The sequence below is a fragment of the Eptesicus fuscus genome, chromosome 15 (assembly GCF_027574615.1).
Source record: "Eptesicus fuscus isolate TK198812 chromosome 15, DD_ASM_mEF_20220401, whole genome shotgun sequence".
In the NCBI taxonomy this organism is placed as follows: Eukaryota; Metazoa; Chordata; class Mammalia; order Chiroptera; family Vespertilionidae; genus Eptesicus; species Eptesicus fuscus.
The window spans coordinates 12413132-12439274 of NC_072487.1; the positions used below are offsets into that span (position 1 = coordinate 12413132).

Below are 26143 nucleotides of genomic sequence, written 5' to 3' on the forward strand. Positions count from 1 at the left end.
TTAACACCCTCCTAGCCATGCAAGGAAGGCCTCACCATGGCCCCCTGGTTATAGGCGGGAAACCAAAGTCGCACCGGTACCACTTCCAATCCTCACAACCATCGGAATATTTATCTGCATTCTACATCTAGAAAAACTGCAGGTCAGAGAGGTCAAAGAGCTGGGAAAGGAGCAGAGCGGGAATTCGAAGTCTGTTTCACTCAGCAATCCGTAACATGTCATCACTTAGGACATGTAACGAACAGGCGCTTAAGCATTGCGGGAGAGCGAGAGAGGAATCGGCTTGTGGATCTGCTGTTTGCTGCCTGACCGCCTGGGAGTAGCTGTCGTCAGAAGGGGATTGTGGGTGCCTCATCAGACCACGCACCCTGTCTGTGTTACAAAAACAGAGCCCTCCTCTCTCACCCTCCTCAAGGCGATGGAGTGGTAATGAATGTAACGCGAGGGAGTCCTGGAGTCTGCTGCCTTCGCCCACCTCAGGAGCAGTGTATCTCAGGGGGAGTTCCCTTCGGAATTGGTGTGCTGGAAACCTGCAGGCGCATCTACCTTAGAAAAATGTCTTGCTTTGAGCTGTGATAGTCTTTAAACTTTTAGATTAGTTGCTAATGTGTCTTTTTTTTAAATGCAGCAAATCACATAGAGCTCCAGATTATTGAATTATCTGGAAAAATCCCAAGCTGGCCACCACTGTCTCCACCACTCCCTAGTTACAGTACCCCAGACAGGGCGTGCCAGTCTCCCTGCAGCGTCACCCTCCTCCTACCAGTTTGCTTATAGTAGAGCTTGGAAATGAACTTTCTTGTGCTCTATAAAATGGGAAAAAATTAAAAGGCAATACTAGAGAGTGCACGTTTCTATGTAAAAGTAAGTATTTCTGCCCACTTATTTGCACCGAAGTAAGATGTACCCACAGAAACAAACCAGGCCCTTCCCTCCTTCTGGGGGGTCTCTTCCTGTTGTTGTTGGCATTTGACTTTGACACTTGTCTTAGGCAGTGTCGGACCGGCAGCGCCTCTGCAGGCGGCCTGGGGGCCCGGGTCCCAGGGTGCCCTCGGCCTCCGCCTGGTCCCGGGACTGCCGGAGCTTTCCCGTCATGGTTTTGTTCTCTCTTTTTTGCCTTCTCCAGGTGTCCCCTTCCCGAAGAACTTCCTCCAGATCTGCAAGAAGATCCTGTGCCGCCTCTTCCGGGTCTTCGTGCACGTCTACATCCACCACTTCGACCGGGTCATCGTGATGGGTGCAGAGGCCCACGTCAACACCTGCTACAAACACTTCTATTACTTCGTCACGGAGATGAACCTCATCGACCGCAAGGAGCTGGAGCCCTTGGTGAGTGTCACCCTGCAGTGACCAAGTCACGCCCAGGAGCTCAGCCGTTGGTCACGGTGCACTTCCGGACCCAGGCAAATAGCTCACTAATGGGTCGTTGTTAGCGGAAGCATTGCAGAATTTGATAGACTTTGAAGGTCAGTTGAAGGTCAGAGATGCCAAATATCCATGGCCACCAAATAAGGGTCTTAAATTCCTCTCGGAGAGGTGGCAGGATATAATGGGATTGTAATGGTTGGGCCAAAGGGAGTAGCTTTAATTCTCAGCTCTAACACCCATCACCTAATGACTTAATCCCTTAAATGGACACCTTTGCTCTCTCATGTCATCTCTTAACTGTTATCAAAAGATGATCAGAAGCATTTCTTCAGGCGGTAAATAGATACTGAGCACCTTCTGTGTGGCAGCTGCGAGGCAGACAAAGTCAGGTCAATGCCTTGAGTAGCTTTCACTCTGAGATAGATAGAAGCAAGCCAGACGAGAGTACAGCATCACAGGACCCTTGCTTTTAATACAGGTCCACTGGGACACAATTTTTTGTGTGTTTTTTAAATTGATTTCAGAGAGGAAGGGAGAGGGAGAGAGAGAGAGAGAAACATCAATGATGAGAAAGAATCATTGATTGGCTGCCTCCTGCACGCCCCCTATTGGGGATCCAGCCCATAACCCGGGCATGTGACCTTGACCGGAATCGAACCCAGGACCCTTCAGTCCACAGGCCAACACTCTATCCACTGAGCCAAACCAGCTAGGGCTGGGACACAAGTTTAATAGAACAGATTAAAATCCAGAACATTTGATACAAAACTTTGGTGTTATCATTTAGGGACCAGTGTTCATTTTCTTCACAAGTTATTGTTACAGTTAGACCCAGTCTGCGCTCTGGAAGCCAAGGGCCTTGGGAAACCCACCATCTTTCGTGACATGTGGTATGTTAACGTGATGCTCATCACGGATATTTCTAGCCGGCTCTACAAAGGGCTTTCTTAGCCAGAATAATGCACTGCTTTATAGTAAAATCATGCTTTCTTCCTGAAACATCAAGCGGCAGTTTTGTGAAATGTAACTGAGAGAGCGTCTCTGTTTCATCCACGTGCATCCGAATAATGGCCAGAATTGTAGGGCAGGCTGTCATCTTGTGCTGCCCTATCTTCCTTTCTCTTTATGTAAATGTTTCTAAAATAAAGGTTTTAGTATTATTTATGTATGGTGAGGCCAACAGATCAAACTCTCAAAAGGTAGTTTGTTACGCTCACAGATCCCAAGAGGCGGGGCCCGTTGTGTCATGGGGGCCACACAGGGAAGCAGCGGGGTTGGTGGAGGCAGAGGGAGCAGGGAGAAGGTGGGCTCCAGCCTGTATTGTGGTTTCCCTGGGGAGGAATGGGCGAGGCAGGTAAGCAAGTGTAAGGTGAACCAGTTTGAATCATTTCAGTGGGCTCTGGGCCTGGGGGCTACCCTGGTTGTCTGGTAGCTGGCCTTGGGGTGATGAGGGCAGGGGAGTGGGACCTAAGTGTGAGAGGAGAGAGGGGAGGTGGTTGGGGTGTGGGTTCTGTTGGTAGGGATTGATTAGTGAGTCAATAGCTTGAGGCTGAGTTATTTACTATCCCTAGGATTGGCTAGCCCTGGGACCTTCGTGGTCTGTAAGACCCTAGATATTAAAGAATCCAAGTACAAAAAATAAAATACATGTTTAATACAGTACAGTACCTGTATCTGTCAAAGAAGGTGTTAGTGAAGGTCATGTATGACCGTTAGAGTTTCTGAACTTGAAATCTGTTATAATGCTATGAGAATACATAGTAGATTTTTTAAATTTTTATTTTACTTATTATATTTATTATTTTTTTGCATCACTCAAGAATTCTGGAAGAGGGCAAGACTTTCTGGGTATAACTGAGGTACATCATTGGCTAAAGAAGTGCTAATTTTCTTCATATTTATTACAACAGCTTTCTAGAAAGCTCTCGGGGACAGGAAGTACATTGTCCTGAATTTGGTTGGGCAACTAGTGTGGGAAGAAGCTGAAGTACCTCATGAGAGAGTTGGCTAGTCTGGCCTGTGTAAAGGCTGCCGTGAGTAAACAGCCACTTCAAGAAGGAAAGGTTGTGCAAACAGCTCAAGGGGGTTAAAATGCTGGGAAGAGTGATAAAGCTAATTTTAGAAAATGTCAAGGACAAAGGAAAGAGTGGATGGGGCCGTGAAAGGAAGAGAGCAGGGGCACCACTCTGACCTCACGGAGAAGAGGACGTGTAGAACTGACACGCTCAGGTGCGGGGAAATACCTCCCTCTGACCCGCAGGGCCCCCCGGAGGGAGAGCGCCCCTACGTGTGCGGAGTGCTGGTTCCACTGAGCTAAGGAGCAGGAGCATCGGACGGACAGATCTGAGCGTCAGTTTCTACTTCTACAGAAACATAAAGGCCATTGTAGGACGTAGCTGAGTGGAAGTCAGAAAGTACAGAAAGCCCTTTTCTTTGCCATCAGACAACTTGGTCATTTTCTGAAGAAAGAGGCCACTGGGGTTCTAACACCTGGCCGTGCCAGGAGCTGACTGAAGTCTCAGAGCCACAGAAAGGCCCCCCGCCCCCCAAACCCTGTATTCTAGATAAGAGCCTCTTTGGGGGGAAACTATCACTATTATTATTAAACTATAATAATAATCAGGAATTATTAACAGTAGAGGTGAGCAAGAAGGGTATCAGTTGTTGTTCCCCCAACCCCAGAAACTTATATTTCTTTAAATCGTGCTTCAAATAGTACCCTTCCTACCTTTATGCTTTGTTAACTTATATTTCTTTAAATCGTGCTTCAAATAGTACCCTTCCTACCTTTATGCTTTGTTAATTATTATTACAGGGAGACTAATTTTAATGCTTTTGCAAATTAACAGCAACTGTTTTTAATACTTAATTATCTGAAATGATATATTTATTTTACACAAACCAGAACCTATAAAAGAAAAGAAAAAGATATTGAGACTATTTTGCGAACAGTAACTATGCAATGTCAGGCTCTGGATACTTAGCATAGCCCACTGTCCTCTAGGAATACTGTACTTGTGGATTATTATTGCTGAAATGAGTGCTTTCAATAGCTGACGGTGCTAGAATTCCTAACTTCTAACTCCACTGTGGCAATGCACGTATTAGAGTCAGTCACAGCATATCAAATCAACACATTTTTATTTTTATTTGATTTGCAATATATGCCAAGTAAGTTGCTCAGATGTTCTAAATACATAAGAAAGATATACTTTTGAGGATTTACAAATGCACTCCTTAAAAATGTAAAATAATGGCTGCCACTCATCTTCAGCCCTTGAAGGATGACCAAGAAGTCAGGCATTTGGCTTCACATTCTAGTCAGACATTCTTTAGACTCGAATGCAGCCAGGGGCCAGAGGACACCATGTGTCCTGCCGGTTTCCCTTAGGGCATCAGCATTCCCAGGGCCCTCACTGTCATGCCTTGGGATCCTACAGTTTAGAATCAGAGACCCCCACCTCCTGTTTCTCTCCGCCATGCTTCCACCGGGAGCACCCACACTCCTCTGCTCCCAGACTCGCCCGGTTGCGTGTCCAACACACTGGTTGTGTTGAGGGCCCAGCCCCCCACAAGGGTAGAGATCCAGTCTCATATAGTGCCGGGGACAAAGCCTAACTCTCTGGGTTCAGACCCTAGAGACTTCCTTTTCTAACTTGCAATCTTGAGCAAGATAGTTGACTTTTCAAAGCCTCATTTTCCTCATTCATAGAATGAGTATAGTCATAGAATTGTTACAAAAATTAAATGGGTTAATCTCACGGTAGGTGCTCAAGAAGTGTTAGCTGTGAAGCGAGATGATGAATGTAACGTAGCTGGCCTGTAATAAGCAGAGGTACCCTAATGCTCTCCTCTCCAGATCCCGTGGCCTTTGCCATCTCAGTGACCTGCCTGGTAGCCTTGTAGCAGACATAGTTCATTGTATCGGTGTCTCCCTCTCGGAGGGCTGGCCATGTATGTGACATAGCTTGCATTGCCTATGTTGCCTGGTACATAATAAATGCTAACTGTATTTTTGAATTGAGAAGAGTACTTTGTGGGTGACCCACCACCATTGACAGGGATTAAACACGAGGTGTTCATTCTTTGGTGCCTTCCTCATCTCGAACGTGTCCACAGACCTTCACTTACCCCCTGTTGGAAGTAATGCTTCATGCTATCGGATTAGCAAGAGATTTAAAGCAAAATAAAGTGCAGAGCAGTGAAGAGATACATCCTTAGTCTTAGGCCTGACAGAAAAACGGGACTGAAACTCTAGCCAGTTCTCCGTTCCCGACCTCAACTAGCTCACTCAGGGGATGCTGAATGTTCACACGCTGCCTGTGCCCTGATGTGCCGGGCATACGGGGACCAAACCTCCAAAGAGTTAGCACTAAAGACCCCATGTCCTGGGAAAACTCAGGCCCTGGCAAACAGGGCCAATCGGTCACTCCATCAGGCCTCTGAATGGGAATACAGTTTGGAATTCAGAAGCTGGGAAGAGGTCACCCTGGCCAGGCACTGAGGACGGCCAGGGCGGCCACCCGCCCACAGGGCTTGCCTCCTGTCTCCCGTGGGGACCTGCGCTGGTCAGCAGCAGCCTGGGAACCCAGGGAATCACAGGCCGTGTCACTTGGTCTCCAACAGGGCGGGGAGGCTGGAGGACTGACAGAGGCACAGACGTGACAAAGGGTCCATTTCTCATGTAAATGCAAGTTGAACTCCAGCAAGTTCACAGTTGGAGGCAAGGAGTCCAAATGCTGCTGGTGATTAGAAAGCGGGCCAGACCCTGACTGAGGAAGCAGGCTGCTGGGCCTGGGCAGTCTGGGAGTCAGCTGACAGGATCCAGCTCATCAGAATCATTGTTAGCTGGCACACGCGGCCAGCAGGATTTTGTTGGCCTTTCGCTAAAAACAAAAGCAGACTCAGAGCGGGCTGTTAGCATTGCAGAAGCTGCTGAATACGGAGCTGATTAGGGAGGAGGAGAGAGGTTGTTCACCCTATTGCACCTGCTGGCCCCTGGGTGACCGTGGTCGGCAAACTGCGGCTCGCGAGCCACATGCGGCTCTTTGGCCCCTTGAGTGTGGCTCCTCCACAAAATACCACGACCTGGGCGAGTCTATTTTGAAGAAGTGGCGTTAGAAGAAGTTTAAGTTTAAAAAATTTGGCTCTCAAAAGAAATTTCAATTGTTGTACTGTTGATATTTGGCTCTGTTGACTAATGAGTTTGCCGACCACTTGCTCTAGGGCCTTCACCTTGTCTCTCCAGGGCTCCATTTCCTTATTTCTACAGTAAAGGTGACTATGCCATCTACCTTGTAGAGTGCTGCTGTGAAACCAGATGTCACCGCAGGGTGTTGCTACCTTATAGTCAGGGCTTCTCCGTGGGGGTCTGCACACCAGCAACATCAGAGTCCCCTGGAGGTTATTTTAAAATGTGCACACCTGGGCCTCACCACAGCTACACAGAAATCAGAATGAGTGAGGTCAGTGCCTCGTACCAAGCACCTCAGTCTGCATCTCAAACCTGAATGTGCCACCTGGGCCTCTTACCAAAATGCAGGCTTTGTGTCAGTGCACCTGGGCCTGGGGTGGGACCTGAGCGTGTACATTTGCTCCCAGGTGGTGTCGACGCTGCTGGTTCCCAGACCACATCCTGAGGGGCAAGACTGCCGGCGACAAAGATGCTCACACTTGAGAATCGATATTTTTAGCGCACACAACATCTCTTCCTCTTTTCTAGGGTTGGAGGTTGTTAAGTCAGTGAGATGGGGAAGTAAAGCAAAGAGAAAAAAAAATCTAAGGACGAGTGTTTGCTAAGAGTAGTCCTCAAAATGCCAGTCCTGAGTCATGCTCGGTGAAACAGCTTGTTTTCCTCGATCAGATGAGTTTGTGAAAGGCTTCACCATCTCCACCCTCAAAGACTCAGCTGAAACCGGTTTGGCTCAGTGGATAGAGCGTCGGCCTGCGGACTCAAGGGTCCCAGGTTCGATTCCGGTCAAGGGCATGTACCTTGGTTGCGGGCACATCCCCAGTAGGGGGTGTGCAGGAGGCAGCTGATCAATGTTTCTAACTCTCTATCCCACTCTCTCTTCCTCTCTGTAAAAAATCAATAAAATATTAGAAGAAAAAAAAAAAGACTCACAAGGTACAATCGCAGATTAAAGGCCCCGAGAAGCCATCCAGTGGAGAAACTGGTCCCATTCTCTGCAGTTCAACCAATTTAACAGCTTTTGGCCCCTGAAATATTTTTTCTGTTGCTGTTGTTCATGGGCATCTTATAGAGATCACGGCCTGTGGACGTGATCCACAGTTTAGGCAACACTGTTTATCTTTGTGGTGATGTGTCTCTCGAGTCGGAGCTTTGCCTCGCTGCCTCTGCTCTGGCCCCAACCACACACCCTCCGCCGCTGCCTGGGGTGAGGATGAGAGAAGCCTTAGAGGGAGGGTGGGAGGAAAGTGCACCTCATTTGGGAGGGCTTCCCAGGGAAAAGACACCCAGCGCTGCTCATTCTCACTCCTCCCACATCATCGCACGACGCCCCCTCACCGAGTTCTGTTCTTACCATGTGCACGGCACACAGGCCTTTCAAGAAATAAACACTAGCTTCATTTCTTGAGTTCCAGATGTTCGAGTAGGCTCTTTACATGCATTATTTCATCTTTTTCTCACATTTGATACCTTTACTTCAAACAGATGTTACTTCTCAACATCCAAACCACATTCCTCTCCACCCCTCCAGACTCTCCTCACTGCCATTTGTCACACAAAGCTCCCCCCTCCCCGCCCCTGTTTGTAGTCAGATTGAGGTTCATGCACCAAACGATTGTCAGCTTTAGCACCAAAAGCACGGCTATAAAAATGGTGGGCCAGATGGAAGAACGTTTGAATAGCCTTGTCTATTTCCAAAGACTTGGAAAGCCTTGTCTCATAAAGGCCCAGCACAGCCCATCGAGGTCCAAGCAGATGCTCACCCTGTGTCCCCCTTCGAGGTGGCCCAGCACACACTTGGGTGAGTGCAGTAGCCAAGGTTGGCCTGTCATGGCAAGATCAGGTCAGGACTGTGAAAAGAAGCAGAGCTTCTCACATGAGCCAGAGCTGCTCCCCAAATAGCCGGCAATGGAGAGCCATTGTGGGGCTTTTGAAAGGGCCTTTTCTTTTGAAACATCATCTGTGCAAAGGCCTTGGGGCTGTGACTCGTCAGGCGGGTTCCTTGACTTCCAGCCGAATGAGCTTTGGCCTTTCCAATGACTTTTTCACTATTTTGTTACCACATGAGTTGTCTGACCCTGAGCAAGGCATGTAATGGCCCACTGCCTCAGTTTCCCCGTCTATGAGAGCACATCTAGAGCCTCCGCCCAGCTTGTCTCACTGAGATTATGATCTTTGACATGGTGGTTCACCAGCCTTGTCCTCTTTCATTCAAGGTGGCCATCTCTTTGCTTAGAGAGGCCTTCATGAGTTAAAGCTCGCCATGCCAGCAGGAGATTGCATTCAAGGGACTTTGTCCATTTAGATGGTGTGTGTGTGTGTGTGTGTGTGTGTGTGTGTGTGTGTGTGTCCAGCATGGCATCTGCTGGTGGTAGTTGTTCAGGGCAACCCAAATGCCCAGAGATGGGTGGGTGGGAAAGCCTGCCAGATACTGTTTTAGGAGCCTTGGCAGACATACTGTCAAGTGTCAATTTGAAAAATAGCAAAGAAATGTGGGGTTGTTTTCAATGAACTGCATTGTGCTGGGTTATTGGGAATGTGGCAACATCAGCCACATGCCTTCGTCAGTCCTGTTTATGCAGCCTTTGCTGATGTCCAGGCAGCTTTTGCTTCTGGTTTGTAGGATGGTAGATGCTTGGTTGTTTGGATTTTGTTTTTATTTTTGTTGGGGTTTTTTTTTATTGGGTCAGAGTGAGATGTGGTCTCTGGCTTATCTCAGGGCCAAAAGTATGATTAATCAGAGTTGAAGACGATGATAATGGGGATATTGTCAGCACATAATATTAAGTAATAAACACAGAGTTCAAAACTGTATTGGAAAATCACTCTCCTCATATATCTACTTATTAGTATTGTCTGTGAGCATCATCATAGATGAGAAAGGAAATATGGCAAAAAGTGTCAGAAGTGGTTTTCTTTTGATGGAATGATGGGTATACTTCTTTTTTACATAAACCTATTGGGGCCTTTCAGCTTTTCTATTGCAAACATTATCACTTTTGTAATCATCAGAAAAATCAAACTGTGTGCTTTCAAAGGCCTTAACAACAAAGACCGAAGATATGCAAGCCGAGCGACCTGTGTGCCCAGGACCAGGGGTCTGAGTGCCTCTCCCGTCTCTGGCCTGCCTCTGCTCCCTCACAGAGCCACGGTGGCAGAGATGCTCAGGGGAGCAGCCAGTGGTCTCACAGACCCCTCTGTGACTGCGGGAGGTGGACGTGTGTGATCACCTCGGACTAAACAATTCTCTGGATCTGGGGTGCTCCCTCCTAGAGAATGGAGTTTTGGGGCCCCTATTTTAAGCAGGCAGATCTTCGTGATTCTAAAGCATATGATGAAGCCTGCAGGTCACCTGTGCGTGACATGTCCAACCCTGTGGGGACCAGCTTTGCTCAGGCATCTCACTGCCAAGGTACAGTGATCTTGAGCGAGGGTTTTGGTTGGCGTTTTTCCCATCCAGATTTCTCTACTTAACTGGATCTGAAGAGATTTTTGTTTTTTTCTAACTTCAAGTTTTAAAAGAGAACAAAGGGGATTTGTTGAAAAGAAATTAATTCATACCATGGAATAGTCTGTATACAGTTTATTACACTTAAGTATAGGTGTATGTGCAATAACTACAAATAAGATTTAGCTGAAACTATAGTGTGGGTCTACAGTTCATTTCATTCCAACCCATTATTACTAAGATATTAGCAAAAACGAGGACCAGAAGTGACTCAGGAATATGTCTCTGCCCTGGTCTCAATCATATTCCTGTTTTATGAGAGAGAGAGAGAGAGAGAGAGAGAGAGAGAGAGAGAGAGAGAGAGAGAGAAACATCGATTGGTTGCCTCCCAGGGCTGGGGGTCGAGCCTGCAACCAAGGTACGTGCCCTGGACCTGAATCAAACCTGGGACCCTTCAGTTTACAGGCCAATGCGCTATCCACTGAGCCAAACCAGCTAGGGTGAATTTTCATTTACATTTTAAAATACAGAGCCTTATAAAACGATTAATATATTTTCATGACTCTTATTATTTCTGTTCCAATTTGCCATTGCACACCTCCATCTAATTCTTACATGTCAGCTTATGTCCTGGTTCTGCAGGAATGCCACTAAGAATGGCAGGCTTACCGATCGTACACTGCCTCTCTCTCTACCTTTGCTGAGTGGGGGTGGTTTAAAGACTGCCTCTGGCTTTGACTGGCAGTCATTTCTAAATCATTCAGTAACATATGTTACACGCTGACCATGGGCTGAAAATCAGGTCCCTACTTTCAAGAAATTCATTGTATGTTTCCCCCATCCCCATCTTTACTGCAGCATCTCCCAAAGTATTTTCCCCAGAATCTATTAGTTCTAAAGGGATGTCAAAAGGATTATATGGAAAAGAGTTTCCATGGCAAATAACTATGGGAAATAGTGAGTTAATAAAGGTATTCCGGTTTCTTTAATGCCCTGGTGGGTACCCTAACCCTCCAAGCAAGGCTGGAACTTGTAGCCGTGTTTGCTCAGGGAATCCTTTCTCTCCAGAGCATTGTGTGGGTCTAAGGTTTGAAATACCCTTTGGGAAATATGAACTACACAGCCTTCACAATCTACCTTCTGGGTTATAAGTCAGTGCTCTTCTGGCTGCTGAAGGTCTGTTAAGCATTTATTGAAAACCCACTGTATGTCAGCTATTGTGCTGAGTGCCAGAGTGGCAGTCAAATCAGTTACATCTCCATTCTTTAAGAAGCTCAGTTAAAGAATCATATCCTCCGACCCATCACCTAGAGCTGCTGTCCAGGACAGGAGCCCCCGGCCCGTCCTGACTACTTAAATTTAAATTAATTAGAATTAAGTAAAAATTAGTTTCTTGATCTCACTAGCCACATTTCAAGTACCCAAAAGCCACCTCCTGTGTCTAGTGGCTATTGGATTGGGTAGAGAGTGAACATGGGACCATCCCTCGGACACCACTGAATAGAGGCTCTATCTGCCTGAGTTACAGCCTAGCATGCATGGTTAGCACCTTCTCCCACCATGCCTGCCTGCCAGATGTGTTCAAAGTTGTCCCCGTGATGTCTCAATAAAGCATTGCCGTTAAGTTCTTTAAGCTCCTGGGACCATCAACTTCTCTTTGCTAGGCCACTTCTCTCCCAGCTTACAGACGAAGGACAGACTCATGTGCAGTGTCCCTCCCTAGGTCCCACGTCAGAATGCCCGTTGCAGTGGGGAGCTCAATACCTCAGGCCCCTGGGGCTCCGGATCATAGTCACACTTCGCTGTGCCTGCCGTGTTGGAATTGCTGCAGAATGTCGATCGCAGCAGGAATGAATTCATCTTCACAAGCATTTACATGAAAATGTGAATAGTCAGTGTGGCTTGATGCCCATGTATAAATAAGCCTGCCAGATCTTGGCTGCCACGTGTGGTCTTGATTAGTTCAAATTTCCTGGCCAGATAAGAGTAGATTCTTTGGCTCCGAAAGATGTCAAATGAGTATTAACTTGGGGACTGTGGAAAGTGAAAAGGTTTTCCTTATTAAAATACAGCAGTATATCTTCTCCCACCACCCACCTGTCCCACCACAATCAGAGCATGGGGTTGAGGTTAGAGGCAGTCCCTAACCTAGAGACTTGTGTGGTCACCTAAGAACACCTCTTCCCATGGGATAATTTCAGACATAAAGATCAGATATACAAGCCACCAACAAAGCGAGTTCAGGCAGACCTTGTACTAGAACTCTGTATTAATTAATGTTAGTTCCAGGAGGATAGTGCCAACAGATTCCTATTACATTGTGAATCTGAGTGCAACTGCACCACTAAATAAAAAATAAATTCATACTGGGTGAAGAAAGTGAAATGTAGATTACTCCAAAGGGACTTCATGGAGTTCCTTAATGGGCCATGTCCTCTCACCTCCAGGCCATAGTATGTGCCAGTCCCTCCAACTCCACGTCCTCCTAAGTCCTGAAAAATCTCAGCTTAATCATCCCCTCTCCAGAGAGGACCTCATTCTGCACCATGTTAGGTCTCTGCTGACTGCTCTGCTCTCAGAGTTCCCTGATCCCAAAGAAGGCAACTAAGATACAAGCAACAGCATCTTCAAGGAATGATGTCAGAAGTGATAACCATCACCTCCTCCATTTTCTATTCCTTAGATGTGAGTCACTAAGTCCAGCCCACACTTAAGGGGCAGGGAATGAAGCTCTCTCTCTTGAAGAGAGGAATATCAGATAATTTTGGACATATTTTTAAAGTATAACATAGACAAACAAAAACCTGACTGGTGATGTTTTGTTAGCAGAAAAAAATGGCAACAGGTCTTAGACCTCGGTTCATCGGTTCAGCAACCTCAGTTCTGGAGCTCTGGCTAAGAAAGAATTCAGAGCCAAGACTCGAATTATAAGAGTAAGTTTATTTAGGAAGTCACAGGAGCAGAAGAAGAGAGCCATAGGTGGGGAAATGGCCTCAGGAAACAAGTTATAGCAAAAGGAGAGAGGCGGGGAGCGGGCATCATGAAAGAGGAAGGAAAGGTTAGGGTGTGCTCCAGAGATGGAGCTGGGAGCTGGGTCCTCCATCCTAGCGGTGTTTATCTGGAGGTCTCAGGGGAGGATCCCAATAGAATCTTCATCAGCTTTCCAGGTGTGTTCTTTCAGGGTCATGGTCTCCTCTTGACTGGTTGGTGCTAGGTCAGGGGGTCATTAGTCACTACAGCTGGTCCTGACATCAGCCATGGTGTCCCTCTGTCTGATTTTGCTGCTTCTCTGGGCCTGGATCTGAAACACAGCTGAAGCCTAGATGTCATCTCCAGGGGTTAATGCTGAAGGGAGTGCTAGTGCAAGGGCTTGTAGATTTGCCCATTGCTAGGCACCCAGGATTCTTCGCCCTGGCGACCTTATGCACTTGGCCCATCATTCCTTCACTGCTCATGCCTGTCTGTCTAATACAGTTTGTCTTTCATCCCTGCACTTCCCTTTCTTCTGTCACTTCCCACATCCTACAGCTCAGGTCAGCCCTCCCCAAAGTGCTCATTGCTCCAGAAATCACCTGCCTCGGGGAAAACTCCCAGCCCTCAGAGTGATCACTTCTTCTTCCCCTTCCCAGCCAAGCTCCCCAAGAGGCAACCTAGCCAATCTTCTCCACCTTCTCACTTCCCTTTCAATTCACAGGGACCCACCCTCACTCACCCCGGAAACCTGTTCCTTCTTCTGAACTCGTACCCTGAGCAATATAATATATAATAATAAAAGTGTAATATGCTAATTAGACCGGACATCCTTCCGGACGACCTTCCAGACAAAGCCGGGGCTGCGAGGGAAGCCCAGGTCCCAGGTGCCAGAGGGAAGCGGGTGCCAGCAGCTGGGGGAAGGAAGGCCCACTCTTGCACGAATTTTGTGCATCGGGCCTCTAGTTCACTAATAATTCATGTTAGGAATAAATTTTAAAAACATAGTGCAGAGCCAAAGAAACCAGACACAAAAAGTACACACTGTTTGATCCCATTCATATCAAGTTCTAGAACAGTCTAAGTGAATTCACAGTGTCAGGAAGCATATCAGTGGTTGCCTGGGGCCCAGGGTGGGGGTGGGAGACTGGCTGCAAAGGGGCGAAAGGGAATTTTCAGAGATGATAGAAATGTTTCCTATCCTAATTGTAGTGGTTTCATGGAAACATGTACCTGTCAAAACTCATCAAACTGTACATTTGATGAGAAAATATACCTCGATGAACTTTATTTTTAAAGTATGGCTGGTGAATGCATCCAAGTTATTTTACAAACCTCAGTATTCACAAGAATGTTTTGACAGGTCTTTGTGGAAAACTTTTGTCTTCCTGCTGCCTGGGTGGTTAATGAGACACACTGGAAAGGAAAGTAGCAAGTAACGCTAAGGTCCAATTAGAATATCTTCATTTTCAGTAGGTTATCAACCAAAGGAATTCATGCCACAGGGACAGATGGCTCTTCCTCAACTCCGCAGTCAGTTATGAATGGTTGTAAGTCATCCACTGCACATCACCGGGGGAGATCTCAGGAATTATCTCAGTTCTCAGGCCTCCTCCCAGATACTGCCTGCCTGCCAGATGTGTTCAGACCTATTCAATCAGAATCTCCAACCAAAGCTCAAGTGTGACAGCAGGGGGAACCCCAGCGAGACTGAGTGTGGTGCTTCTCAGACTTCTTCCTGCACAGAATATCTGGGGAGCTTGTGAAGGATGTAAATGCATGGGTTCTCTTACTGGAAATTCTGAGTCAGCAGATCTAGAATGGGGCTCATGAATCTGCATTTGTTATTGTTGTTGTTGTTGTTGTTGTTGTTGTTGTTGTTGTTGTTAATCCTTACCTGAGGATGTTTTTCCATTGCTTTTCAGAGAGAGTAGAAGGGAAGGAGGGAAAGGGAGAGACAGAGAGAGAGAAACATCTATGTGAGAGAGACACATCAATTGGTTGCCTCCCAAACATGCCCCGACCATGGCTGGGGGTCGAACTTGCCAGGTTCTGAGAAACCACTGAGAAGCACTGGCCAGGATTGAATTTGCATTTTTAATAAGCTCCCAGGTATTTCTGATGCAAGTGATTCAGGCATCACACTTTGAAACTCATATCAACTACTCCCAAATTTCTAAGAACTGGAGTTCAACAAGATGCCTGGCTCAAAGTGTACCCCTTCCATCTTGGATTTTTGATAGCATCTAGCCCAACTACTTTTGTTTGCTTACGCCCAGGCTTACTTCCCCCAGCTCAGCCTACCCTCAGAATCAACCCTACACTTAGTACCTTGTCTAAACCATAATGGTCTTTGTCACCCCCTGCTGGCAGATTATCACCATCCTCCAACTGCCTGTCCCACCCTTACACCCTCCCCACCCCGCCACACAGACACACACACACACACACACAGACACACACACACACATACACACACACACACACACACACACACACCTCACCTCTTCAAGCTGAGGCCTCACCTGAGTTAGAGCCCCAATCACACCTACCTGAGTGCTACTGGGGCCCAGGGCTCCAGGCACTTGGCTCGGTGCTGGGGATATAGTCACTGGCCCATCTTGGTCTTGGCATGAGCCTTCCTATCAATACAGCGATAGGAATAGTCTTAATTTTCCTGCTAGTACTAGTAAAATGACAGGCCATTGCCGAGACTTGTGGTCGGTCCCTAGCAACAGCTGCTGTGACTGTTCTGGGTGAGGCCTGAGCCCAGTCTGGGGACCTCACCTCCTCTTCAACCAAAGCTGTCCCATTTCTCTCCTCAGTGGCTTCCAGGCAGGATTACGCTAAAGAAATGGTTTCTGCCCCTAAAGTAAGTAGATTTCTGTTCAGTTCTGGCACATTGTGGATCCAGAGTGACTTAGCTGTCACTGTCCTCTCTCTCCCTGTATTTCTATAGTGTACTTATTTAGAACAGAGGTTTATGGTAGAAATGTATGTCTTATTAAAGTGTTTCAGCACAGAAGAACTTTACATGGTGTGTAATAACTATGTACTTTTTAAATGTCATATGTCCAGCTTCTGAGGACATAATAGGGACATTTTTTTTAATAAAGCTGTGAACCGTCTCTGGACTGTGGACTGTAGATGCTGTGGGAAATTGGTTTAAGTATTACCTCATGTAATGCGCACACAATTCTGTGAGGTGAATACTTTAGCGAGGAGGGGCATCGGACAGGAGGACTTGTGCAAGGTCACACCGCTGGCTCTGGGAGGCAGGAGCAACACATACAGTCTGACTGCCAAGCCCAGTGTGACTGGCCTTTGCTGGGAAAGTCCATCCGAGGTGGATCATTCAGATGGGTCCTGATGATCTCCAACAGCCAGGTGATCCCCAAGGTCCCACTCCCTCAACAGCATCTGGGTGTGAGGCCATGTCAAGTCCATCCGCTATCTGAGCACATGCAATGTGCATTGTTGAGGAACTCAAATGAGTTGGCAGTGAGTAGGAACTCATGCCAAGTGCTGCGCAACTAAAAGGATGACCCTTGCCTCGGGAAGTTGAATATCTAGAGATCAGAAGACCCAAACTCAAAGCCTCCGAGGCCAGCAATCTAGCAAGTACGAGTTAGCTAGGAGGTGGTGGGAAAGAGGAAGCTGTGGGGCAGCCACCATTGCAACCCCAGCTCATGGCTTCGGTGGGGGAGTTGAGACCCGGGTTTCCAAAGCAAAGGAAACTGGAGCTCTAACATTCTAGGTGAACTCTCCAGAATTATAAATGATGGCAACTGATGAGAGCAGTTGATTTTTATTTTATTTTTATTTGTTTTAGAGAGAGAGGAAGGGAGAGAGGAGAGAGAGAGAGAGAGAGAGAGAGAGAGAGAGAGAGAGAGATTGGTTGCCTCTCCTATGTGCCCCAACTGGGGTTCAAACCCGAAACCTAGCTATGTACCCTGACCAGGTATCGAACCCACCACCTTTTGGTGTACAGTACAGGACGATGCTCCAACTGAGCCACCCGGCCAGGGCTATTTTATTTATTTTATTTTTAAATCTACGGCCTAACAAACTCTTTCTAGGAGCACATTTTGCCAAAGGGCCATCGTTTTTGCACTCCTCCTTACATGGAGCCTGAGGTGGGCAGCAGAGGGTCTGCCCATTGCAACCTGGCAGCACATCCACAGTGTCTGAGCTAGAGTTTTTCCTCATCTTGAGAGCCCAGAACATCCGTGAAGCATGTGTGTGTGTTGGGAGGGTGTACAGGGTTTGTATGAAGCAGACAAGACAGGGCCATTGGTGGATGTGGGCCCCACACCATGCTGCTCTGTGGCCCTCACGTTGCTGGGCTGCAGTGACGGTGCTGCTGCAGGCACCAGGAGACACAGAGCACGCCCGGTCCTTTGTCACTGCTGTCACGTGACACCACCAGTGTCATCGCCAGTTGGCACTGAGATTGTTGACCCTGTCGCTGCCCGGCCTGGACCGTAAGCAGCTGCTGTTATTGTATTGCTCACCCCAAACAGTGGGGCCTTCAGAAACCCCGCCACACCCCACCCCTGCCCTGGGGAACTGGCACCCGGTGCCGGCGTTCTCCCAGCATCCACGCGCGGGACTGCCCTTCTTCACCTTTGAAAAACATTGGCCAGCGGACACGAGTCAAATAAGATGGTTGCCCACATCCAGCACATGCTGGTTTCAGTTTTACGAGCTAATGATTGAAGAGGAAGGGTTTTCATTAAGACTGGCAGGCCCTCTCATCTCTAAATTCCATTTATAATATAAGGTTTCTATTGTGGTTTCCTCTTTTTTCAGAACTCACTCTTACCCTGGTGTTGACAACAGCCTTTGAACGTATGCTACAGAGGAAACCTAATAGGCGCGCGCTGGATGTGGCCTTTGTCTTTGCTGTCGCTGGTGTAAGGTGTTAGGTCTAAGAGGTTCTCAGACATAGTTACTTTTTATTTTGGTTTCTGTTGCCGGTGCAAGGGTGCTTGATATTCTGCATTAAAAGAGATTATTCTAAATGGACGAATTCTTGTAAACGTTTTATTTCCAATAGTGACAGTATTAACAGAGGGAAGTAATTAGTTGGACATGACTGTCTTCTGGAAAGCACATACATAAGCACACACGCAAACACACGTGTACAGGCACACACATTGATGCTCATTTATTCCTGATAAAGCATCATATCTCTCAAAATCCCTTCTCTGAGAGTTTCCGTTTTTTATTTTGTTAATGGAATTATATGTAAAAATCTTCTGCCTTGAAGCTTTTGAAATTGTTTTTTCCAAAATTGATATTTATGGGGCCTTTATTGTTGTTGTCATTTCCTTAAATTTGACTTTAAATTGTGATACAACACATACAACATAAAATTTACCATCCCGTCTTTCAGTGTACAGTGCAGGGGCATTAAGCAAGTGCACATGGTTGTGCAACTATTCACCACCATCCATCTCCAGAACTCTTCATCAGTAAGCACAATTGTTTGTTTTTTTTTTACGTTTTTTTCATATGTGAGTCAAGTCTTTAGAATGTGCAGTTGGAAACGGGCAACAAGAAGTATATAAACGAAAAGCAAATTTGTCCAGCCACTGTCCATAGGCTGGACAAATTCCCTCTACTGTTGAGAGCAAAACACATTGTTGCAACACAGCACATAACGACCTCTACCGCTAAAAAGTCCAAAATTGCAGCTTCAAAACAAAATACCAGTAAAGAGCGAGGAAGGAGCCCCAGCAGGTGAACACTGCGTTAGTCCTATGACACATTCCCTTTGTGTAAAATCCACATGGTTTCTATGGGCTTGCTCCTCTGCATTCTGAAAGCCACCGAAGTGTAGTCTGAAGGGCTGCAGGCAGTTTCCTCCGTTCCTGTTTCACACGTGTTTTCTTACTGATGCAGCATCACCGCCCTCCAAAGATAGGAGAAATGCTAGACTAGTTCATGGTCAGGTCGATTTTGGAAAGGCAGCCTGGGAACCCATTTATAACCACGGCGGCTCTAAGCCCACAGAGTCATATCCCTCATGGTGTCTGCAGGCTGCAGAGCGGGCTCGACACACTTTTTCTGTAAAGAGTAAGATGCTAAATGCTTGGGCTTGTGGGCCACTCCTGGTCTCAGTCAACTCCTCAATTCTGCCGTTGAACTGGGAATGCAGCCGTACACAAGACCAACAAATGGGTGTGTCTGCGACCTAGTGTACGACTTCATTTTAAAAAACTTGAAATGTGAATGTCATATAACATTCGTGTGTAATGATATATGACTCTTCCTTTGATTTTTTTTTCAACGATTTAAAAATGTAAAGATCATTCGTAACTTATGAGCCATACAGAACATGCGTGGACTGAACGTGGGTCCGTGGGCTGCAATTTCGGGGTCCCTGATGCAGAGGAAGTACAGATCCCAAGGCCCGTTGGCAAGATCTGAATGACAGATCTTGGTTCACATTCTCTCTCTGCCAAGTAGTAACCGCGTAAGCTTGGGTAAGTCACTCGCCTCTGCAAGTTCCAGTTTCTCCACAGGAGAAGGGTAATGACGCGCGGGGAGGTGGCGTCTGTGACAGAGTGGGACACAAAACGGTCATCGCCCCTAAAGCTCTGGGGAGGCTGTTTCTCTCCAAGGAAGCCTGGGAACAGGTTTCAATTGGTGGCAGTCAAACTCCTAGCAACGGAACTTACTTTATTAAAATGCAAGTGCAGTTTACTTCACGTCTGCATACTCCATCAACATCATCCTTTGTTCCTATCAAAGACACGAGACTGCCAAGAAACTACCAACTTCCTAAATTACAGGCTCACCGAGGAAGAAAAATCTCCGTGTATTTTCGTCAGATACACAATAGAGGTCTTATTGAGTGACGGCCAGCTCTGTCCTGCGGTGAGTTCGGCCGGGCTGACCGGTTTCTATGGAATTCTTTGTCCTCCCGAGGGAGGTAAATTCTTCCTCCAGGGACCCGTGCCCTGAACGGTCACGGCTTACCCAAATGACGAATCAGGCTTCTTCAGGATTTCTTGAGTGTCATTAAGAGTTGGATCCACTAAGCTTCCTTCAGAATAAATAAAAGCTTGTGCCCGCAGCCTAACCTAGAGTGGAACTCCGCTTCACCGGCCAGTGCCCCGTGAGAGGCCAGGTGACCGGGGCAAACGGCAGAATTCCATACCCTGTCCTCCCACATCTAGTCTTCAAAGAGCTGGGCAACCCGTCGGGGGGCCCCGGCCATGTTCAAATCTGTTACATCTTGCTAAGGGAATGGGTGCGTTCAGTCACCCACGCTCACCCCCTGAACAAGGGCATGAGGAGCATCTGCCAGAAACCAGTCCAGCTGTGCTGACAAGTGCAGGGTGTGGGAAGGAGGGGGGAGGGGAGATGGGCCGGCAGAGCGAGGAAGGAGGAGGGAGGAGCAGCCACCAGCCCTGGGGCTGGGGCTGCGCCCCGCTGTGATACAGGCACATCCCTTAGAGCAGAAATCGGTGGGACCCATGCACTGCCACTGGCAGGAGCTAACAGAGCCCCAGTGAGAAGGCTGGCATGGGGGAGGACGTCCAGACAGGTCTGCAGAGTAAGTCAGGATGTTACAAAGCACAGATGGGGGACTCTGGGGCTGCGGGGAGGAGATCTTGAGAAACGCAGTGACGAGGAAACGCTCTGATTCAGGCTCTGGCTTTCATGGAGCGTGGTGAGGTTAGATGAGAGAGCTTCAAAAATGTGCAAATCTGCCTTTGCAGGCACCAATGTAAATCAAGAAACTGAGTATGTTTACACAGAGTGGCTCATTTTCAAGGCTTGCAGGATTTGGGGAGAGAAGAGCAGTGTGATTCGTGTATCGCCTGAGTAAATATTCTCTGTGGGTGGCGGGTCTGTGTGTTTATCCATCCCTACAGACGTGTACATGTACTCGGGGCGTGCAAGTATGTGCACAGGTTCACACCCCCCGCCGGGGAGGGAGCGCCCCCCGGGTCAGCAATGCGGGCTGCTGTTTAGGAACAGAATTAATCAAATAAATACTGGTTTTTCCCGAAGAGGAAGGGCCAGCCTGCCAGGCTTCTATTTTTATTCCTTTTGGCTTGTTTGCCACCCACGTCCCTAACAGAAAGCAGAAAGGACGTTTTTCATTCCTGCGTGCTGGTTGGCTCCCACGTGTCCTTTAAGTTGGGAGGAATTTTTAAAAAAATGTTTGTCGTTTGGCTGCCCTGCCTGCCTCATAGGAATTCAGACTGTGGGATGCTGGCAAGGAAAGACAGCGGCCCCAGCTGTGGCCGCCCACGAATGGTTCCCCAGCCAGCCCCTGCTCCCCTGGCCAGCGCCCGCCGCGTGCGGCCGCTGACTCAGAGGCTGAGCCGAAGCACCTGCGGGTGTGAATGGAGATCTCGTGGGCACGATGCCAGTGCACTCGCTAGGAAGACGGGGTGTCACGTTCCCACCTCGACTACCCTAACCTTTGACCACGGTGCTTAACCTCAGGTGTTTCAGCTGTAAAATGAGGATTTCACCCCTCAGGACATAAGACAGCTGGGAGGACTGGATGAAATAAGGGATGTACAGCGGTGAGCACGGTGCCTGGCACATGGGGAAGTGAAAAAGTGGTGGGTGGGAGCACAGCACACTTTTGTGGACTATTTAAGGCTTTACACCACTGCCCCGTCTTCTTTATTCCGTTTGTGTGACCTGACACTCATTCATTCATTCATTCATTCATTCACCAAGTTACTTATATGTATAAAGCCTTGCTCCAAAATTCATTCCAAGTGGCTGGTGTCAGTCTCCTACCAGAATTCGTTCTCCCAATTCCCATTGAGCAGATGCAGCTACGTTAAGAAAAATAGTTCTAAAAACCATGTTAGGTCCTGTGCGTGACCCCTGCTCTGGGCACCTCCCTGGGCTGGAGCCGCATCCTCCTTGCTTCAAAGGCTCTGATGACAGGAACAAAGTGCTCTAAGCCCTAGGGCCATGATCGGCAAACTGCGGCTCCCGAGCCACATGCGGCTCTTTGGCCCCTTGAGTGTGGCTCTTCCACAAAATACCACGGCCTGGGCGAGTCTATTTTGAAGAAGTGGCGTTAGAAGAAGTTTAAGTTTAAAACATTTGGCTCTCAAAAGAAATTTCAATCGCTGTACTGTTGGTATTTGGCTCTGTTGACTAATGAGTTTGCCGACCACTGGGCTAGCGGGGAAGAAAGCAGGACACACTCTCCCAGGCGGGCCAGGGAGCTGCCACCTTCCGCAGGGCCAGGAACCCGCTGGGAAAGGTGCGGGCCAGCGGAGGAGGCAGCCCTGGGCTCGGGCCCCGGGAGAAGGCACCCAGTGGCCCTGCTACAGGCCCAGGCCCAGCCGTCCTTCTCTCTGGGCCTTCGCTGTGGGTGGAGTGGGGGCTCCCGAGAAAGTCGTGCCCCAGCGCCCCCCTCCCCCTCCGCCAACTACTTGCCTAACCAGGGGAGGGGGGTGGGGGCCCTTCCCCGGGAATTGTCGAGGCATTTGGGCGGGAGCTCTGCCCTCAGGTGGGGACAGCTGTGGTCCTGACACCCAGACCCCCCCTGTGCCCAAGGGCAGGTGGGATATTTAGTATTTGTTTTTTCTTTCGATTTTTCTCTCCCAGGGATTTCCCTGCAGCAAGCAGCAAGCAGCCAGCAGCCTGCTGTTTTTCGGGGGCTGCCTCTTAAAGGGGGACCCTGCCCTTCAGAGCAGAACCGCACCCCTGTCTGAGGGACAGCTAGCTGTCAGGCCGCATTCTCAGTGGCAGGCTCTGGGCCCGAGCCTTTTCCTTTCTCTGAGTCACTGTCTGGCATCTCCGCAGCGGGTAGCCCTCAGAGACGCGTCAGCAGGGCACGGATGGATGAGCAGGCGCGTTCTGGGCAGGCGGAGGGAATGGGACTCTCCCTGCGGAAGACACAGCGCAGACACAGAAGCAAGCAAGGCGTGTGCAAGGCTGGAGGGAGGGAGGCGGTCCTGAGAGGCTTGCAGCCCCTTGAACTTGCTGGGACTTTATCTGGCGGGAGGTGGAGATGAGTGGGAACAAGTTTCATGCCTCTGGCTTTCAGCAGCTCCTTTCCAGCTGCTGGATTGATACCAGCAGGGATTAGAGAGGGTAGACTTGACCTTGGAGTCAGTAGGCAGCCTGGTATCACAGGAAATTCTGAGTCCTTCAGATGAAGGGTTGGGATACAACCACTGATTTTGATTCTTATCAAATACCTTAACACAATGTCACCTCTGCTTCTGCATCTGTAGCTCCTAAAACAACACCTGCCCATTCCTGGAATTCTTTTTTTTTTTTTCTTGACATTTTTTTTTTTAATCTGACAGCAAAAGCAAAACAAACAAGTAGGACTACATCAAACTAAGAAGTTTCTGCACAGCAAAGAAAACCATCGACAAAATGAAAGGCGACCTACTGAATGGGGAAACCATCTGCAGAGCATATATCTGATAAGAGGCTAATATCCAAAATACATAGAGAACTCATATAACTCCATAGCAAAAATAAACAACAACTGATTTAAAAATGGGTAGAGCATCTGAATAGACATTTTCCCAAAGGAGACATACAGATGGCCAACAGGTACATGAGAAGATCCTCAGCATCTCCAACCATCAGAGAAATTCAAATCAAAATCACCATAAGCCCTAGCTGGTTTGGCTCAGTAGATAGAGCATCGGCCTACGGACTGAAGGGTCCCACCTGGTCAAGGGCATATGCCCGGGTTGCAGGCTCCATCTATTCCTGGAATTCTTGACACCAGGATGTCATGCTGCTCGTAGTGTTCTGATGCTCGAAGAAACCTCACTGAACCTTGCCCATGTCTATACTCAGGAATTACCTCAAACCGATCTACACGGCTGAACTATTGCGTCATCCCTTGCTAATGTCAACTTGCATTTTTTTCTGCTTCTCATCGTGGGGAAGGAAGAAACTCAGGTTCTGTTAGCTGGTCTAATGATCAAATAGTCATGAGATAGATTAGCAAGAGAAAAAGGCCAAATTTAATTACATGTATGTGTATGGGAACCCCCATACATGAATTAGAGACCCCACATGCATGAGAGGTTCAAAAACAGAAAGGGAACATGGGTACATAAGAATGCTGAGCTAGGGATGAGGTAAGGTGCCTGGAGGACTCCAGAGGGTCATTGCAGGATGCTAAGAAGAGAGCTGTTTAGTACTTAGAAGTGTGTCCCGCCCTATAGAGAGATAGGTCAGAAGAGGTTATTGCTGATAATATCTTCATATTGGACAAGGCCCCTAGTTCAAGTTCTTCTAGGAAGCTAAGGGAGGGGCAGAAAGTCCTCTTGAGCCTGAAGCTAAAGTGGCCTTTAGCTCACAACAAGCCACATACCACTGAGGCATATTTTGGAGTGATTCGTACTGACCTGACAGTTTCAAAGGGACTTGCTTTTGCCACCAGTGAGTTAGATCTCTAGATCTCAGTAAGGAAATAGCCCCATACCTGCTTGACCCTCAGTGTGCAATATGGCCTCAGGGAGATGGGTGTGGGCAGGGGCTGAGGACCCTGGAGGAGTGAGGGGATTGGCTGGTTCTGATGAAATCTTGGCAGTGACATCACTAGCACAGTTGTTTGGATGGAGGAGGGAAGGGGGGATGACTCCTGAGAGAAATGGAATTTCTCATGTCAACATGTTCGACCCACACAATTTTTGGGAAGGGAAACAGTGGCCAATAACAAAAGAAACAAATGGAGAATACAGATACAAACTGGTGGTTTTAAAGTCTCTTAAGAAATGGAATTTATAGGATGGAAGATGCACAGAAAACAATCTTTCTGATCTGGCCACTTCCCCATCCCCCCACCCCCCCCCCGCCAACACACACACACAGAGGGCCTAACTTTGCTGTCAAGGGATGAAAGCCTTCCTGATAATAGGTCTTTGGTGTTACCCACACCTCAAACCCAGCCCAAGCAGAAATGTCCCAGTGTTTCTTGCAGCATTTCAAAGGGACCTTCCCAGTCTCTATCAGCACGGAGACTGAGGGCTGATTCAAGGCGAGGCATGGCCACTCTCCAGCTGGGGCCGGGGCTGAGGCTGAGGCTGAGGCCGAGGCCGAGGCCAGTGGGCAAGGAAGCACTTTTTAAAAAGAGCACCAGCCTGACTGCCTTTTCTGGTGACTCGCCATTTTTCTTTTGTCTTTTCAGCAGCAGTTACCTTAACATATTACCTTTAAAATGTGTTGACAAAGAGCCCGTATTGGAGAAAGTGTGTGTTTGTGCGTGTGCTAACACTCAGCCAACACTAGGTGAGCTGAGAGGCAATTCACTTCCCTCTTAGGGCCAAACCTACCATTAGGTTGAGTGCTTCAAACTGCCCAGTTTTAAGCCATTGATTTTTCTCCTGGTGGCTGATGGGGGAGAATCTCATTTACATAAAAGTCTTTTCCACAAAAGTTCAGCAGGGCTCTCATTCTCCTGAACCTTCCAAACCCCCTTCCAGCTAGCAGGTAATAATTTCTTTATTTCCAATATTTCTCCTTGTCTCCTCCTCATTTCTCAGCATTAGCAGAAAGTTGGTGAATTAAAAAAGAAATGGGCTGTAAAATGCTGTAGCACCGCTAGTCCTAAAATGCGTTAAAACACTAGAAAAACAAAGGGCCTCCCTCACTCTTTTTCTTTTATTCCAGCCCCCCGCAGAGTAATGGAAACAGTATGTTTTTTGTTTATTTTTGTTCCCTGGTCAGCCAAACACGGGTGCTAATCCTTATTCTTTCACTTGCTAGCTGTGTGAAGCTGGGCAAGTTCCTTCAATTCTCTGAGCCTCCGTGTCCTCCTCTGCAAATTAGAAAAAGCAGTCAGGGCACTGGCCTCTGCTCCCTTAGATGGGCAAATGAAAAATGACAACAGTCAGCACAGCAGTAGCAGTCCTGTGTGAATGAATCAAAATTATACTAATTACAGTACATATGGTTTGATCCAGTTATGTCGCGCTCATATATTGTTTGTACTTTTTCCAAAAATAATTGGATCAAACCATATACAGGCAGTCCTTGGGTTATGTCAGACTTGAAGTACATTGTTTCATGGTTATATCGCCGTCTCCCATTTATTTATAAAAAAATAAGTTCCGTCATTTCGACGTGTGTACATATGTGCTTTATGTTTTTTATTATTTATTATTTATTATTTATTTATTTATTTACCACAAGTAAAGGTC

At 47.7% G+C, this 26143-nt stretch overlaps 1 protein-coding gene across 2 annotated transcripts in view; it reads left to right on the plus strand.

Annotated features, from left to right (window-relative positions):
* The window catches only part of MOB3B (MOB kinase activator 3B), a 187239-nt gene that overhangs the window by 153034 nt on the left and 8062 nt on the right, over window positions 1–26143 (plus strand). The window contains exons 3-4 of one of the 2 annotated variants that reach the window (XM_054727337.1): window positions 1127–1329; window positions 17790–17823. In XM_054727337.1, coding sequence (XP_054583312.1) covers window positions 1127–1329; window positions 17790–17813 — 227 coding nt within the window. In that variant the 3' untranslated portion in view covers window positions 17814–17823. Of the gene's footprint in view, window positions 1–1126; window positions 1330–17789; window positions 17824–26143 lie in introns of those variants that run through there. The other variant, XM_054727336.1, reaches the window with a different exon arrangement.